The 13,993-nt window shown below is 44.0% G+C and overlaps 1 protein-coding gene across 5 annotated transcripts in view; it reads left to right on the top strand.

Annotated features, from left to right (window-relative positions):
* The first annotated feature begins 895 nt into the window (after window positions 1-895).
* Window positions 896-13,993, top strand: part of ZNF280D (zinc finger protein 280D) — a 34,841-nt gene continuing 21,743 nt past the window's right edge. The window contains exons 1-8 of one of the 5 annotated variants that reach the window (XM_082198256.1): window positions 896-1,042; window positions 1,969-2,099; window positions 5,984-6,129; window positions 6,825-6,890; window positions 6,988-7,286; window positions 9,266-9,359; window positions 10,340-10,363; window positions 13,257-13,388. In XM_082198256.1, the coding sequence (XP_082054382.1) occupies window positions 5,988-6,129; window positions 6,825-6,890; window positions 6,988-7,286; window positions 9,266-9,359; window positions 10,340-10,363; window positions 13,257-13,388 (757 nt within the window). In that variant the 5' untranslated portion in view covers window positions 896-1,042; window positions 1,969-2,099; window positions 5,984-5,987. Of the gene's footprint in view, window positions 1,043-1,968; window positions 2,100-5,983; window positions 6,135-6,824; window positions 6,891-6,987; window positions 7,287-9,265; window positions 9,360-10,339; window positions 10,364-13,256; window positions 13,389-13,993 lie in introns of those variants that run through there. The other 4 variants (XM_082198257.1, XM_082198259.1, XM_082198258.1 and 1 more) reach the window with 4 other exon arrangements.

The following is a 13,993-nucleotide window of genomic DNA, read 5'->3' on the forward strand; positions in this document are numbered from 1 at the left end:
TGGAATTAGCCAATCACGTGGGCCCCATTGTGTAAATAATGTATATAAAGAAGATATTCTGGGGGAATTTCCATTCCTCCTCACCACTATGAGCGGAATAAAGAGCATGAAATCTACTCTCAACTCTGAGCATATTTCAGCCGCCATCACACACCCCCAGGGCCGGATTTAGGTTTGATGAGACCCTAAGCTACTGAAGGTAATGGCGCCCTTTATATATCCAGCTGTCCTTTGTCAACAACAAATTGTGTTGAATATATGCTATATGGTAATTTATGGACCTAATAGGTATCTGAAGCCATTTGCACATGTTGCCATGCAACCAGTCCATGCAGAATGTAGGCACCCTATACTGTATATAGAAATGAGCAAACTAGTGATATTTTAGGGAGCAGGCCAGCAGGCGGGGCCCATTACTTACATCATAGGAGCCTACACAACACAAACACTGTTGCTGTATGTAGGTTTTATTTTGTTTTTTATCTTATATTTTGGAAATGTACATCCAGTTTTTTCCCTTTAAATTTTTTGGGGGTCCCCAAGAGAGTGAGGCCCTAAACTATAGCTTGTTTAGCTTATACGTAAATCCGGCACCGCTTGACGCGCCTCACTTCCCCCGTCTTGTGGCGGCCAGTTCCGCAGCCTAAAACCCTCCGCGCTGCGACGACAGCGCCTTCCTCTCGCGTTATTCGGCCTCCGGAGGGGGAAAGGAGGGAGGGCCGCCCTCCTCGCCTCTCCCAGCGGCTGGTGCCCGGAGCTGCCTCCGCCCTCGCCTGGGACTGCGGCCGCCCTGAGGGGAGCGGAGGGCGGCCCGGCGGCCTCACGCCACGCCCCTCGCGCGCCCGCCCGCCCGCCGCCAGGAGGCCGCGGAGGAGGAGGAGTTGGAGGCGGCGCTGCTGCTGCTGCTGCCGCCATCGCCGCTGCTGCCGCGGCGCCTCCACAGGCTCGGCCTGCCCCGCTCTTTCCTCCACCCTCCCGGGCGGCCCGCGCGCCGCCTCCCCTCCGCCCGCCCTGCTCGTCCTCCTTCCTCAGGCGCAGCACGGTAAGCCCCTTCCCGCCCGGCCCGGGCCTGATCTTCCTCACGGTGGACCCTCAGGAGGGATTGTTGCCTACGAGACCACCGCCGCCGCCGCCATCTTGGCTGGGAGGGAAGCGCGGCCTGGCGGTGACCCCGTGGCTTAGGCAGGCCAGCTCGCCGCCGCCCCCGTCGCCGCCTCCTCGGCGGGCTTGCCTGCCTGCCTGCGGGGCGGCTGTGCAGAGTGAGGCCTGAACGGGCCTGGGTTTCGCCTGGCGAGGGGGGCCCAGCGGCCGGCGAGGGGAGGCGGGCGAGGGCTGGGCCTGGTTTGGCGGGAAGCTCCCTCTCCGGGGATGGGGAGACGGCTGGAGCCCCGGGGGAAGGGGGGCGGCGGTCCTCCGCGCAGCATCGGCAGCATCTCGGGCCCAGACCCAAGGCAGGTCGGGGCCGCACCGCTTTCACACAAAGGGCATCCAGGTGTGCTTGGAAGGAAGCGGCTAGCTTTCTGCGCGCAGGGCCTTTTCCCTCCTCAGGGCCAGCCCCCCCTCCGGCCCATGTACCGGTTCTGGCTGCTCCAGGAGACCTTGTCCCAGGAGGAACTTGAAGAAAGGCTTGCTGAGTCTGCTGTAGCAAAAGCAGCAGGGAGCCTTAGTTTGATGGAGAAGGATGGGGGGTTAAAACAGGTCTGCTCTTGTTGAATAATGTGCAGTTGGAAGTGGGTTAGTTACACGTGTTTGTTGTTTTTCGTAGCAGACTTTCCTGGGAAAGGGGTGGTGGTGGTGGTGGTGGTGAGTAAATAAAGGCCAGGAACAAGCTTTCAGCTCTCCCGGGATGATCTGTGCAGGGCTGCTACACTTGCAACACTACTTCTTCAAGGTGATCCCAGGATAGACAACAGTTTGTAGCCATCTCAGTTCAATAAATAGGATTTATAGAATCATATATTTGTACAGTTGGAGGAGACCCACAGTGTCATCTTGTCCAACTCCCTGCAACACAGGAATCACAGCTGAAGAATCTCTGGCAGATGGTCATCCACCTGTTTTAAGAACCTCCAAGGAAGGAGAGCCCACCATCTTCCAAGGTAGTCTGTCCCACTGTCAAAACAGCTCAGGCAGTTCCTAATGTTTATTCTGAATCTCCTCTCTTGTATTTGAATCCATTGGTGTGTGTTCTACCCTCTGCAGCAACTGAAAACAAGGCTTGCTTCATCTTTCATGTGACAGTCTTCTAGATATTTGAAGATGGCGATCATACCACCTCTGTCTTCTCTAGGCTAAACATATGCAAGTACCTCAACAATTCCTCATAAGGCTTGGTTTCCATACCCTTGAGCATGTTGGCCACCATCCTCTGCACACATTCTAACTTGCCAGTGGCCTTTAATTGTGATGTCCAAAACTGGACACAGTACTCTGGGTGGGGCACGACAAGAGGAAATGGAGTGGTCTTGTTACTTCTCTTGGCCTTTACAGTAGACTTTATTAAACGTGGAACAAGCATTATGCCCATATCCTTCCATTCTGTTTGTTGCTTAATCAAATATCTTCTGAAAATTAGTTTTATTTATAAGAATATTTATAAACCGGTAACTCGTAAAACAACCAAGTCAGTATACATTAAAATCATTGAAACACAATAAAGCTTTAAAATTGCATAACAAATGACCAACACTATTTATAAATACAAAAGGAAATTCAATATTTCAAAGGCAATATTTAAAAATCCTGAGGTATTAACATAAGATTATTATAGAAATCATCTTGAAATAACCTTTCTCTTATGTGAAAAAAATGGCGGGCCTGTTTCTTCTCATGCACTACCAGCTGTATGAAATCCATTTTCATCTTAAATCTGAAGATATATGAACAAAACATTGAGTCTGCTGGTGGCACCCTCACAAGAACTAAGGAATTAAAGTTAAACTGAGCACATACATACAAACAAAACACCTTACAGTCTTAAGACATTCAAGTTACTGATTGGAAGTGTTATTTTATTGCTAAAGCAGAACTGTTTAATTTAAAATTGGTCCAGTTCAGACATAACTATCTGACTCTATCTGAAAACACACTTTGCTGTTTTCAGTCAGTAATGTTTTATTTGGGACTGGGAAACATGTGGCTCTACAGATGCTGCTGGACTAAAATTCCCATCATCCTTGACCATTGGCCATACTGTCAAGGACTGATGGGAGATGTAGTCCAAAACACTGAAAGACAAGCATTTGGAGAGGCCTAGTAAACAGGCCTGCAGACTTTTATTGTGTAACTGTAACAGACTGAATATTGAATGAGTGTGTGTGTGTGTGATTGTTTTTAAAGAAAGTCAGTCAGTAAGGTAGTTTGTAATAATAGGGTAGCCTGTCAGACCTTCCATAGTCAGATCATTGAAGGCAGCTTTCTAGCACTAATTGGAACTCTCCCATCATTTGTAAGACAGAGCACTTAGGGAGATATAGCACTGTGCTGCTTATATGGAAAAAATGTATATTTTAAAAAAATGCACACAGAACACTTGATCCAAAACAAAGAAGTTCACATTACATTGTTTAAGAAGGATGTTAACATTTGTAATGTAACAGTTGCACTTTGTTTTGCCTTATGTGATTTGTATGCTCTAGTCAGTGATAGCAAAAGGACGGACAAAGCTAACTAGCGGTTCTTATATTTTTAGCTCCTTTGCTTTGTTTCTGCGTAACCTGAAATCCGAATACCTTACACACAATGTTAAACATAATGTTAAGGATTCCTCCATTGCCATTTTTAGCAAGTTGTAGAGAGGAACTTAGTGCAGTTATTTTAGCTAAACATTTTTTTTTTCATTTAAAAAAATCTAGATAGAAGAGTTCTGCAACTCTTAGATTTTTACACTGTGTTGTGAGTTCTAACAAAGATGGTATGTTGTTACAGTGGACCAACAGAGCCAACTGTGGTGGTGGTGGCTGTTTGCTTTCTTTAGATTACTGTTGTTTTCCGAGCACTGATCCCACCGCATCAGCTATTACCTTAAAAGATGTTTCCACCGTGCTGGAGTAATGGATTTAACAGAAAATCACAAAATTGTTCAGTTTCATTTAGGAATCTTCTTTCCTGACTGTAGTTATGTTTTCAGATGTTCTCAGCTTTATTTATCTCAAGCTTTCATTAAGTAACTGTTGACTTTGATAAAAACTTTACTTCATTTAAAATTGTTTTATTGTAATTTAAAATCATTCCTGCCATTGGCTGCCTTGGGTGCTACTAAAATAATATAGATTTGGGAGTGGAACCCCACCCCCTAAACCCTAGAAATTAATAAATGGTAGGATTTTGATTATTTGGGATGTGAAGGGAGAAATACAAACTGCAGAGGAACCTGGCCAAGCTAAGGCCATTAAGAAACAATTGAGGGTCATTGGCAATGCAAAATGATTGTCCTTCCCCTCTGCTCTGAGATGCAAACAGAGACTGGGGTAAGGAAGGTTGCCATGGTAACTCTGTATTTGAGAAAAGGAAAAGGGAATCTGGTAGCAAGAGGTTCTGGGAAGGAGGAGGAGGAAGAGAGTGGGATCCACCTGTGGGATCCTGTGTGAGTTCCTAGAACCCCATGGGCTCTTGCCACTGCTCAGCAGAGAGGGGGGGGAGGCACTCAACTTTTGTAACAATAATTATTAAATATGTTCTGATTTTACTTCTGTTGAAGAATTTAATTCAGCTGACTGCCTTGTTTAGATTTGCTGGACCTCTGCTACAAAGAGATTTCACTACCTTTCTGTTTATCCTTCTCTTTGCTGCATGCAAACTGCCCTGTCCACCTGAGTGTTTTTCAAGGGACCATTACTCATTTGTTGTGTGTAAGGTTTGTGTTCAGCTGTTTCAATCCCTGGAATCAGTAGTTAGAGAAGTCCTATGTCTGAAATCCTGGAAAGCTGTTGCCATGCGGTGTAGACAATACAGAATTTAGATGGACCAGTGATCTGATTGTGTATAAGGCAGCTTCCTATGTTCCAAAGTATGGCTTGTCAACATACAGTTATTAAGCCTTAAGCTCTACAGTAGAGTATTTGTTGTGATAAACCTGCTCTTACTTACCTAAGGGAGAGACGGTATATAATTTGTGAAATGAGGAGATAGCAAGGCTGCTTCTGGAAAGAAACAGAATACCCTGGCTGCAGAAGTTTATGATCACCACAACCCTGTCACAAATACACTCTTTTTTGGGAAGGTACTTGAGCAGGAAACTTGTTGCCTTAATCTATTGCAGTTTAATAATCCTGGTTTCAAGACTGTGTTAGCCTTGGTTGCCCTAATGAATAATCTTTTGGGGGGAAGTGTACAACCCTCTTGCTTCTGTTCAAATCTTGTGGTAGCTTTTGATACCATTGACTACGGTATCTTAGACTGGGTTTTGGGTTGGGGGTGGTGTTACACTGGTTCCACTCTGCCTATAGGACAGTTTCAGTGGGTGGCATTGGGTTGCTGCACTTCATCTCCTTGGCAGTTGCTCTGTGGGTATCATTTTGACCCCAGAGCTGTTCCAACATCTATATGAATGTGTTTGGAGCATCATTAGGAGATTGAGAGTGTGGTGCCATCAATTTGCATCAATAGGCCCATCTCTATTTCTCTTCTAAATCTGAGCTGGGTGTGACTATGCAAGCCCTGCACTGGTGCCTGGATTCAGTGGTTGGCTGGATGAGGACCAGTAAGCTGGGGGGGGGGCGAATTTTGACATTACAGAGGCCTTGTGGGTGGCTAGTTCCTGGTTCTGGGATTTGGGCAGATTGTTCTAGATGGAGTTGCACTTGCCCTCAAGAGGCATGCACTTAATCTTGTGGTTATTAATCTTCTTAATTATTTTTGTATTTGTTTATTAATATGTTTTGTTTTATTTTACATGGTTTATATACCTCTTAATCATTAGAACCTCCAAGTGGTTTACATAAAACCTCTAAGTGGTTTACACAAACTATTATTTGTTATCTAGTTCCATGATGGCAGAGCTATTTATGGAATGCGAAGAGGAAGAGCTTGAGCCATGGCAACAGAAAGTGAAACCAATTGTTGTGGATGATGATGACGATGAACCCATATTTGTTGGGGAGATCCTGAGCTCTAAACCATCCAATACCTGTAAGGTGACATTTTTTGAAAAATACTGCTTTTAGTGATATGTCTTATTGAATGCTTCTGTTCCAGTTGAGGGTTTTCTGGCACCTTGTTATAAATGAAGAGTGCCCCAAAATAAGTGATTTCTGAACAACTACCAAATGATTTTGCTTTTCTCTGTAACTCAGTGGACGATTGGAACCTGATTATGTCCATATTTCTGACTTCAACATAATTTACTTTTAATTAAGTGTGCAGTTACACCCTTATTTTCACAGTTAAGATAAAGGCTTACACAACCAGCACAATCCAAGCTCATAGGATCCCATTTTAATGAATGACTTGCTCATACAAGTTTTAATTTTTTAGCAAGTGTTGGAGATGTTTTGGGAAACCCAACTGCATAGTTGTATGTGTGTGTGTAGCAAAAACTGCAAGATAAAGATAATTTAATTAGACAGGCTTACTGAAGAGGACATGGCTATGATTGTCCTGCTTCATTCTTAGGGGGTATTTGAAAGGAATTTAGCAACTGGCTTTACTTGTGTGAAGATTGCCAAACATTTGGGTACTTATTTTAGAATTGCTGTAACCTCATGGTGAGGAGTAGCTTGATTTGTTTGCATTCTCTTACATATGTCCACACAAGTATATTTTACATCTCCTTACTTTCTAGTTGAACTAATTAACAGACTTAAACAACTCTCACTTTTAAACAGATATATTGAACAGAGTCAATCCCAGTTCACCGCGGATTGGAATGCAGAATGGTGCACCAAAAAGAGGTATTCTGATGTACTCAATCTGATGACTTTGTAAAACTGAACTCCTTATAGTCTGAATGTGGTGGAGTTTAATATATTTCATAATTCTTTGTGGCAGGTGCTGTGGCTGTTTCTCCAGGGTTTCCCTCTGCAACAAGACCCGTAACTAGTACTTTAGCTGTTCAGCCTCAGCCAAGGGTCAGTAACGTTTCAGGAACCTCTCAGGTCTTGCAGAGACCTCTTTCTGCGTGTTCCTCACTGCAGGAAGCAGCCAAGGCAAGCACTGGAATATCTCAGCCTATCAATAGATCTGCCACCACTCAATCATTGGCAAGGAACCTCGGCATACCTGTAATGGCTCAGTCTCCATCCAGGCCAGTGGCCACAGTAACAGCCCAACCGGTATCATTAAATCGGGTGAGAATTGACCCTTTTATTTTATTCCAAGAGGGGTTTTCTTTTATTTAACTGAACAGTGCTGACATAACAGTACTTATTAAGGGCTCTGAAAGTCATTTGGTTTTGCTGACACAGCATAGCTTTGCCTGAAAATTAGCATGTTCAGTAAGAGTAATTTGGGAAAACAAACTGATCAAAAGTTGAACTCTTCAAGACTTTTAAAACAAAAATCTTTAATGTTCTTATAATAGTAATGACTATTCATATGGCCTGTATCCTATCATCTCTTAACAATTAGTCATGCTGACTGAGGCTGATGGGAATTAGAGTCTTCTTGAGGACTGTAGTTTCCTTCTTTTTGACTTTTATAGATTTTAGAGTTGCAATGTTTAATTAATTAAAACATTTAATTGACTTAAAGAGCTCAGGCTGCCAATTTAAAAGCAAACAAATCATTACAAGTTCTCATAAAAATTGCAGATGGCATTCCCCCCCTTTTTCTTTTGCATAGGAGGGAGATGTCCTATAATATGATACAGTGGTGCCTCGCAAGACGAAATTAATCCGTTCCGCGAGTCTCTTCGTCTTGCGGTTTTTTTGTCTTGCGAAGCACGGCTATTAGCGGCTTAGCGGCTTTAAGAAAAAGGAAACAAACTCGCAAGAACTCGCAAGACGTTTCGTCTTGCGAAGCAAGCCCATAGGGAAATTCGTCTTGCAGAATGACTCAAAAAACGGAAAACTCTTTCGTCTTGCGAGGCATTCGTCTTGCGAGGTACCACTGTATCTTCTCTGCCGTGAGCATGCATCATCTGAAACCAAAGTTTAAAGAGTCCAATGGCACATTCTTCACTCCTCCCTGATCCTAAATTGCAGAGCTAGTGAGGTATCCCTGCCTGTACGGGCCAGTCGTGTCCGACTCTAGGGTTGTGCGCTCATCTCACTTAAGAGGCCGGGAGCCAGCACTGTCCACAGACACTTCCGGGTCACGTGGCCAGCGTGACGAAGCTGCTCTGGCGAGCCAGCCCCAGCACAGCACACGGAAACGCCGTTTACCTTCCCACTATAAAGCGGTACCTATTTATGTACTTGTACTTAAGAGTGCTTTAGAACTGCTAGGTGGGCAGGAGCTGGGACCGAAAGACGGGAGCTCACCCCGCCGCAGGGATTCGAACCGCCGACCATACGATCGGCAAGTCCTAGGCACTGAGGTTTTACACACAGCGCCACCCGCAAAGGAGGCAAAAATTAAATGTTTGCCTCCTTTCAAAGATGTGCTCCCAGCATTTTATAGGTAGATTTTCATTCCTTTCAGTTGCAAATGTTTGGTTTAATTTGCAGACTCCGTTACATTGGATATGAGAATTAAGAGGTTTTGCCAAAGACTTATTGGAAGCAATGAGTTCTAAGAAGGGAAGTAAGAGAGGTCCCATTGGAGTGTGTGTGTGTGTGTGTGTACACACACACACCCATTACAAAAAAGAAGAAAAAATGAAATCCCAACTTTTTACCCCCCCCCCCCTCTCCTTCTCAGGACAGATCAATCTAGTTAGGTTTGTCTAATCTATTGTTTCGGTAGTTGCCATTCTTCAGGGTTATCAGTAAAGTATTTTATGTATAAAAGGATGCCATCTGGCACATGGGACCATTGGACTATCGATGAATGAACAAAGATCCAGGGCAGTAATGCATCAGGATATAAGAATGAAGGACAAGGCAAGTTTCTGACTGAATCTTAGAATACAAGCTGTGATTTGTACAGATTTCTGCAGAAAGGAAAATATTTCTTTGCAGAAATTGGGTGACATATTTAGTTAGATTTGGATTTGGTTGATTTACCTATCAAACACAAGCATTCCTAATTACTTTGGATTATTTTTAAAACCCTACTGAATTTATGCTTATGAAGGTAGCATTAAGTGTTGTTTTTGAAAAGATAACCCAAAAAGAGATTACTAATTGGAATATTACAGCTGAGCTAATTAACAAATTCTTTGCAGGTTATACTAAATAATCCTTTGCCTGTAGCTTTCGGTTTAAGGCAAAATCCAGGAGTAACTCAGTGCCAGAGTGGATCTGCAGTGACTACAACAGGTATGACTAGTACATTTTCAAAGTTTATTATTCATATCATTAAAAGCAAATCTATAATAAAAAGAAAAAAGAAGCATTGCCAAAACAACCAATAAAATGTGTTTTCCTGTTTTTTGGGGGGAGAGGAGAGGCGCTTTTTAAATTGTGCATACATTTGGTGCACTAGGATCATAATGACAAATTAAGGGTTATTGTTACAGATAGGTAGCCGTGTTGGTCTGCCATAGTCAAAATAAAAAAATTCCTTCCAGTAGCACCTTAAAGACCAACTAAGTTAGTTCTTGGTATGAGCTTTCGTGTGCATGCACACTTCTTCAGATACCAGATAAGGGTTATTGGACATAGTTGTAATGATTTTCGAAGTAAAGAGGATTGCTTGAGCCTCCATAAGTATAAGTAATATAAAAACAGACATTGAAATCCTTATTCTGGCACCTGACTATATTCTTGAAGAGGTGTTTTGATGATGGAATTGCTGGTATTCTGATATGCATTGTCTGCAAGGTTTTTGAACATAAGGCATCTTTATTTTAGACTTCCTCCTCAGCTTTGCAGCCCCCCCCCCTTACAGAGGTTATGTTCCGGGGGCCCACACACATAAATGAAATCGCATAAATTGGGGAGCACCCTCTAAAAAGCCTCTAAATGCCTATTTCCCCCTGCTCTACAGCTCCTTTTCCATGCAACTCTCTCTTCAATTAGAGTTGAAGCTCTGGGGCCAGTAAGAGGACGCGTGGGAAAGTGGCGGGTGGCAGCTGCTGCGCTTTGCCAAACATCAGCTGTTAGGCAGGGAGGCTGAGCAGCCTGAACAAAGCCCCACTGCACCTTAGGTCTTTTGAGGGCTTCATCTGCCTTCACTGACGTCCTCCTCTGGCTCCGGGGAGGCTTTCCTCATGAGCCACAAGGACTCTCCTGCCATTTCCCGGTGTGATTCTATTTATTTATTTATTTATTTATTTATTTATTTATTTATTTCCCAGCACCATATATATATGCAGTCACATGTGAGTATTTATTTCTTTGTTAGCGTGCTACTGATACGTCATTCTAAGTTTATTATACTTGCCTGCTGCTTGCCTAGCTCCAACTGAGATGCTAAACCGTGCAAACCTCCACCTGCCGACTTCTCATAACTGATGGCTCTTCCATGTGGGGGGGGGGGAAACTTTGAGGAAGGCCAGATTAGAACCAGACTTCCTAAGTGGCCAGTTTTCTACATGGTGATAATTTATTTTTATTTTATTTTATTTGTGGAGGAGCATTCAGCCATGTAAGCTCCTTGTAATAATGGCTATATTTCACCTTCAGAATTAGAGACAGCATGCTTCTGAATACAAACTACTGAGGAAAAACCTTGAAGGTGGTGGTGGTGCATCCAGTCCTGGGAAAAAACCATCCTGGGCCCAGAGGTTTATTCTAACTACCTCCTGGTCACCAGTCTGGGTTCATGCATTGTTTTGAGACAGAATCGACCTTGGCTGTCTTGATGGATGACTTTCTTTGGAGGAGGAATAGCGAGAGTTCAACCCTGTGGAATCGTCTGCATCACTGAGTGGCTTTTGGGATCCTTGACTTTACAGTGACATCCTCCTGCACTATCTCCATGTGTTAGGAGCCGTTTTATGGCAGTTTCACTCCTACAGTGTTGGTTCCAGAGAGTAGTATTGGGTGACTGTGTCCTGGCCCCTTGGCAGTTGATTTGTGTGGTGCTGTAGGGCACAATTTTGTCCACAGGGCAATTTAATAGCTATAGCATTTGGGAGAAGATGTCACCATTATGTTGATGATGGTCAGCTCCATTTCTCTAGAACTATATCAGGAGACGCTGTGCATGGGTTGGAAGAGGGCTGCATCCAGAGGCTGCAGCTGGATCTAATAAGGTGGAGACCATATGGAAGGGTGGTTCCCAGGTCCAGGCATTAAGTTATATATCTGTTTGGATGGAGTTGCACTCTCTGAAGGAGCAGGTGCATCCTTGGGGAGTGCTCCTGGATCCATTGCTTTCACTAGAGGCCCAGGTGAACTAGATAGTGATAGATAGTGATAGCTTTACTGCAGTGGTCCATGCATTAGTAACATCACAATTAGACCACTGCAGAAGCACTGTATTTGTGCCTGACTTGGAAACTACATCGAGTGCAAAATGCAGCAGCTCAATGAGACCTTCAGGTTTACGCATATTACACCAGTGTGAAATATCTGAACTGGGCACCTATTAGCTACTAAGCCAAGTTCAAGGTTTTATTACAAACATTTAAAGTTGTAAACAACTTGGGATCACTGTATCTAGCAGAATCCCTCTCCTGCCCTGGTACAGACCCAGCTGATATTTTAAGATCTTTTAAGGAGACCCTTGCTGGTCATTCTGCATTGGCACTGGTTTAAGGTACCATTTGGCAATTAGATTGTTTATCTGAGTTTCTAACACTGCATCTGAGGCCCTTCTTTGTCTGCCTCCTCCATGGGAGGTCTGGGGGGCAACAACACAATACATTTTTTTCTGAAGCAGCTCCCCGTTTGTGAAGGCTCACCTGGCACCTTCGTTACATATCTTTAGGCACCAGGCAAAAACATTCCTCTTCGCCCAGGCCGTTGGATAATTAAGCAGTCTGCAGCCTTTTAAACTGTAGGAGGTTTTGTTTAGTTTGTTATTATGTTGTGTATTTTGTATTTTTATACTGTAAACAACCCTGTGAAACTCAGACAAAGGGTGGTATATAAATTTAACAACAACAGCAACAGTAAAGCAGGCTTCTGCAACCTCAGTACTGCTTTGAATTCTAGACATGGCTGAGAACTTGATATGGGCCTACTGGTGGAGGCTGAAATAATCATGGTTACTGGATTAACTGGATTCAGCCCTTCTGGGCCTTCTTGAAAGCATGAGGAGCTCCTGAATTTGTTACTGGATTGTTTCAGTGGGTAGGAGCAGGGGCGTTCCGGGGTGGGGGTGGGGCGGTCCGCTCCGGGTGCCATTCCAAAAGGGGTGTGTGTCAAAATGTCGACACCCAATCGGCAACACCTCGGACGAGCACCGTTCTGGGTGCTGGAGCAGGTTGTTCTGCCTCTGGGTAGGAGCAGCTGCACCAACTTTTGTCTGGTGGGAAAAGTGCATATCTCTTTGTAAAGCTCAAATCACAGCAGACTTTCACCTGGTGATAGCCTCCAAAACCTTGCAGTGCCCTTTGCTTTGGACAGCCTTGGACTAGTCAGAAACTTCAGCTAGAGTTGAATGTACCAGGCTTTCTCACAGTGGGGTAGTGGGTGGAGCACATGTCAGTGAACTAGCACGTTAACTGGTTATGATTCAAGATGCTGGTTTTCACTTTTACATTCCTAAAAAGCTTTGGATCAATGTTCTTGAAGCCTTGTTTCCTCCTTTCCTTGTTCTCTTGCATTGCATTGTGATCTTTTAAATCATCCGCTAGTGCCTGCTCAGTAAAAATAACAGTTTACCAAATTACGTGCTTCTGTCTTGAATAAACTCTTGATACGTCTACTGATGCTGAATGGCATGTATGTCCTAAAGCTAATAAAACAATCAAATTTAATTAATTCAAACAAATAACATTTTGCACAGTTGTTATGACTTGATAACTCTGCTCACAGTGACCTTGCAAAATACGGTTTTATGGGTTGTGCCATTTTTGTTGACGATTGTACTCATTTCTGGGATACTGATTTCCTCCTCTAAGATACGTTAGTCAAGGTTAGAGGACTTTGACTCCTCCACAAAGGCAGTGATCCTCCTAATTCTACCATACCTTGAAGGACTCCGCAGCTTGAAGCAGCTGGAATCAGAGTATTGGAGAAGAAAACAAGTCAAGGCTTGCTTGGGTTGGTTTTAGCAATAGTATATTAAATTAAGACTTACTTAATTTTCAAAACTATTTGTAGGCCTGTCCAAGCGTCCTTCCACTTCTGAAGCTCACATTATTAATCCAAAAAAGGCCAAGGCTGATGAGGCAGTTTCTGGAAGTGATTCGCTTTCAGTTATATCTCCAAATGACACATCATTGCTTCAGAAAGGTAGGGAATCGTCTTATTGTCCCAGCTGTTACAGCATTTTCATGAAGAGATATATCAGAAATGTTTTTTAAAAACGGAACAGATGGTCTTTACAGGAAAAATTAAGTGTCATTACGCGGTGCATTGGTGCAGAATTCCACAATTTTTGGTGCAAAGAGTGACTGTTTAAAAATGTAAGATTAACTTTCTAGAACAATGAGAGAACATGTAATGTAGGTGTAGAAACCTGGGGCATTGGACTTAGGAAGCCAGAGACAGGCAGGTACCACTCCCTTGCCCCAGGCAAAGGTGGGAGGCTTCCACGGAGAGGGCACCCCAACTGGGGATCCAATGGCGCAGCATGGGTTTCTAGCCCCCAGGGCGGGACAAGTGTTGCACCCCCTTGGTGGACTGGGCAGCTGGGGTGGAGGTGTACGCCAGGCGGCGCACACCCTGAGCTCTTGTGAACAGAACCTGTGAGGACCCAGCGGTAAGCAGCTCTCGGTGACCACTCCCTGAAACACAGGTGGGAGCATTAAAATAAGCTACTTTCAAAACTTCTTTGTGGGAGGGGGTTGCTGGTGGCCTGTATGTCACTTTACAGTCACCTCAGCACCATCCTCAGC

The sequence above is a fragment of the Podarcis vaucheri genome (assembly GCF_965113315.1).
Source record: "Podarcis vaucheri genome assembly, chromosome: 14".
Lineage (NCBI taxonomy): Eukaryota > Metazoa > Chordata > Lepidosauria > Squamata > Lacertidae > Podarcis > Podarcis vaucheri.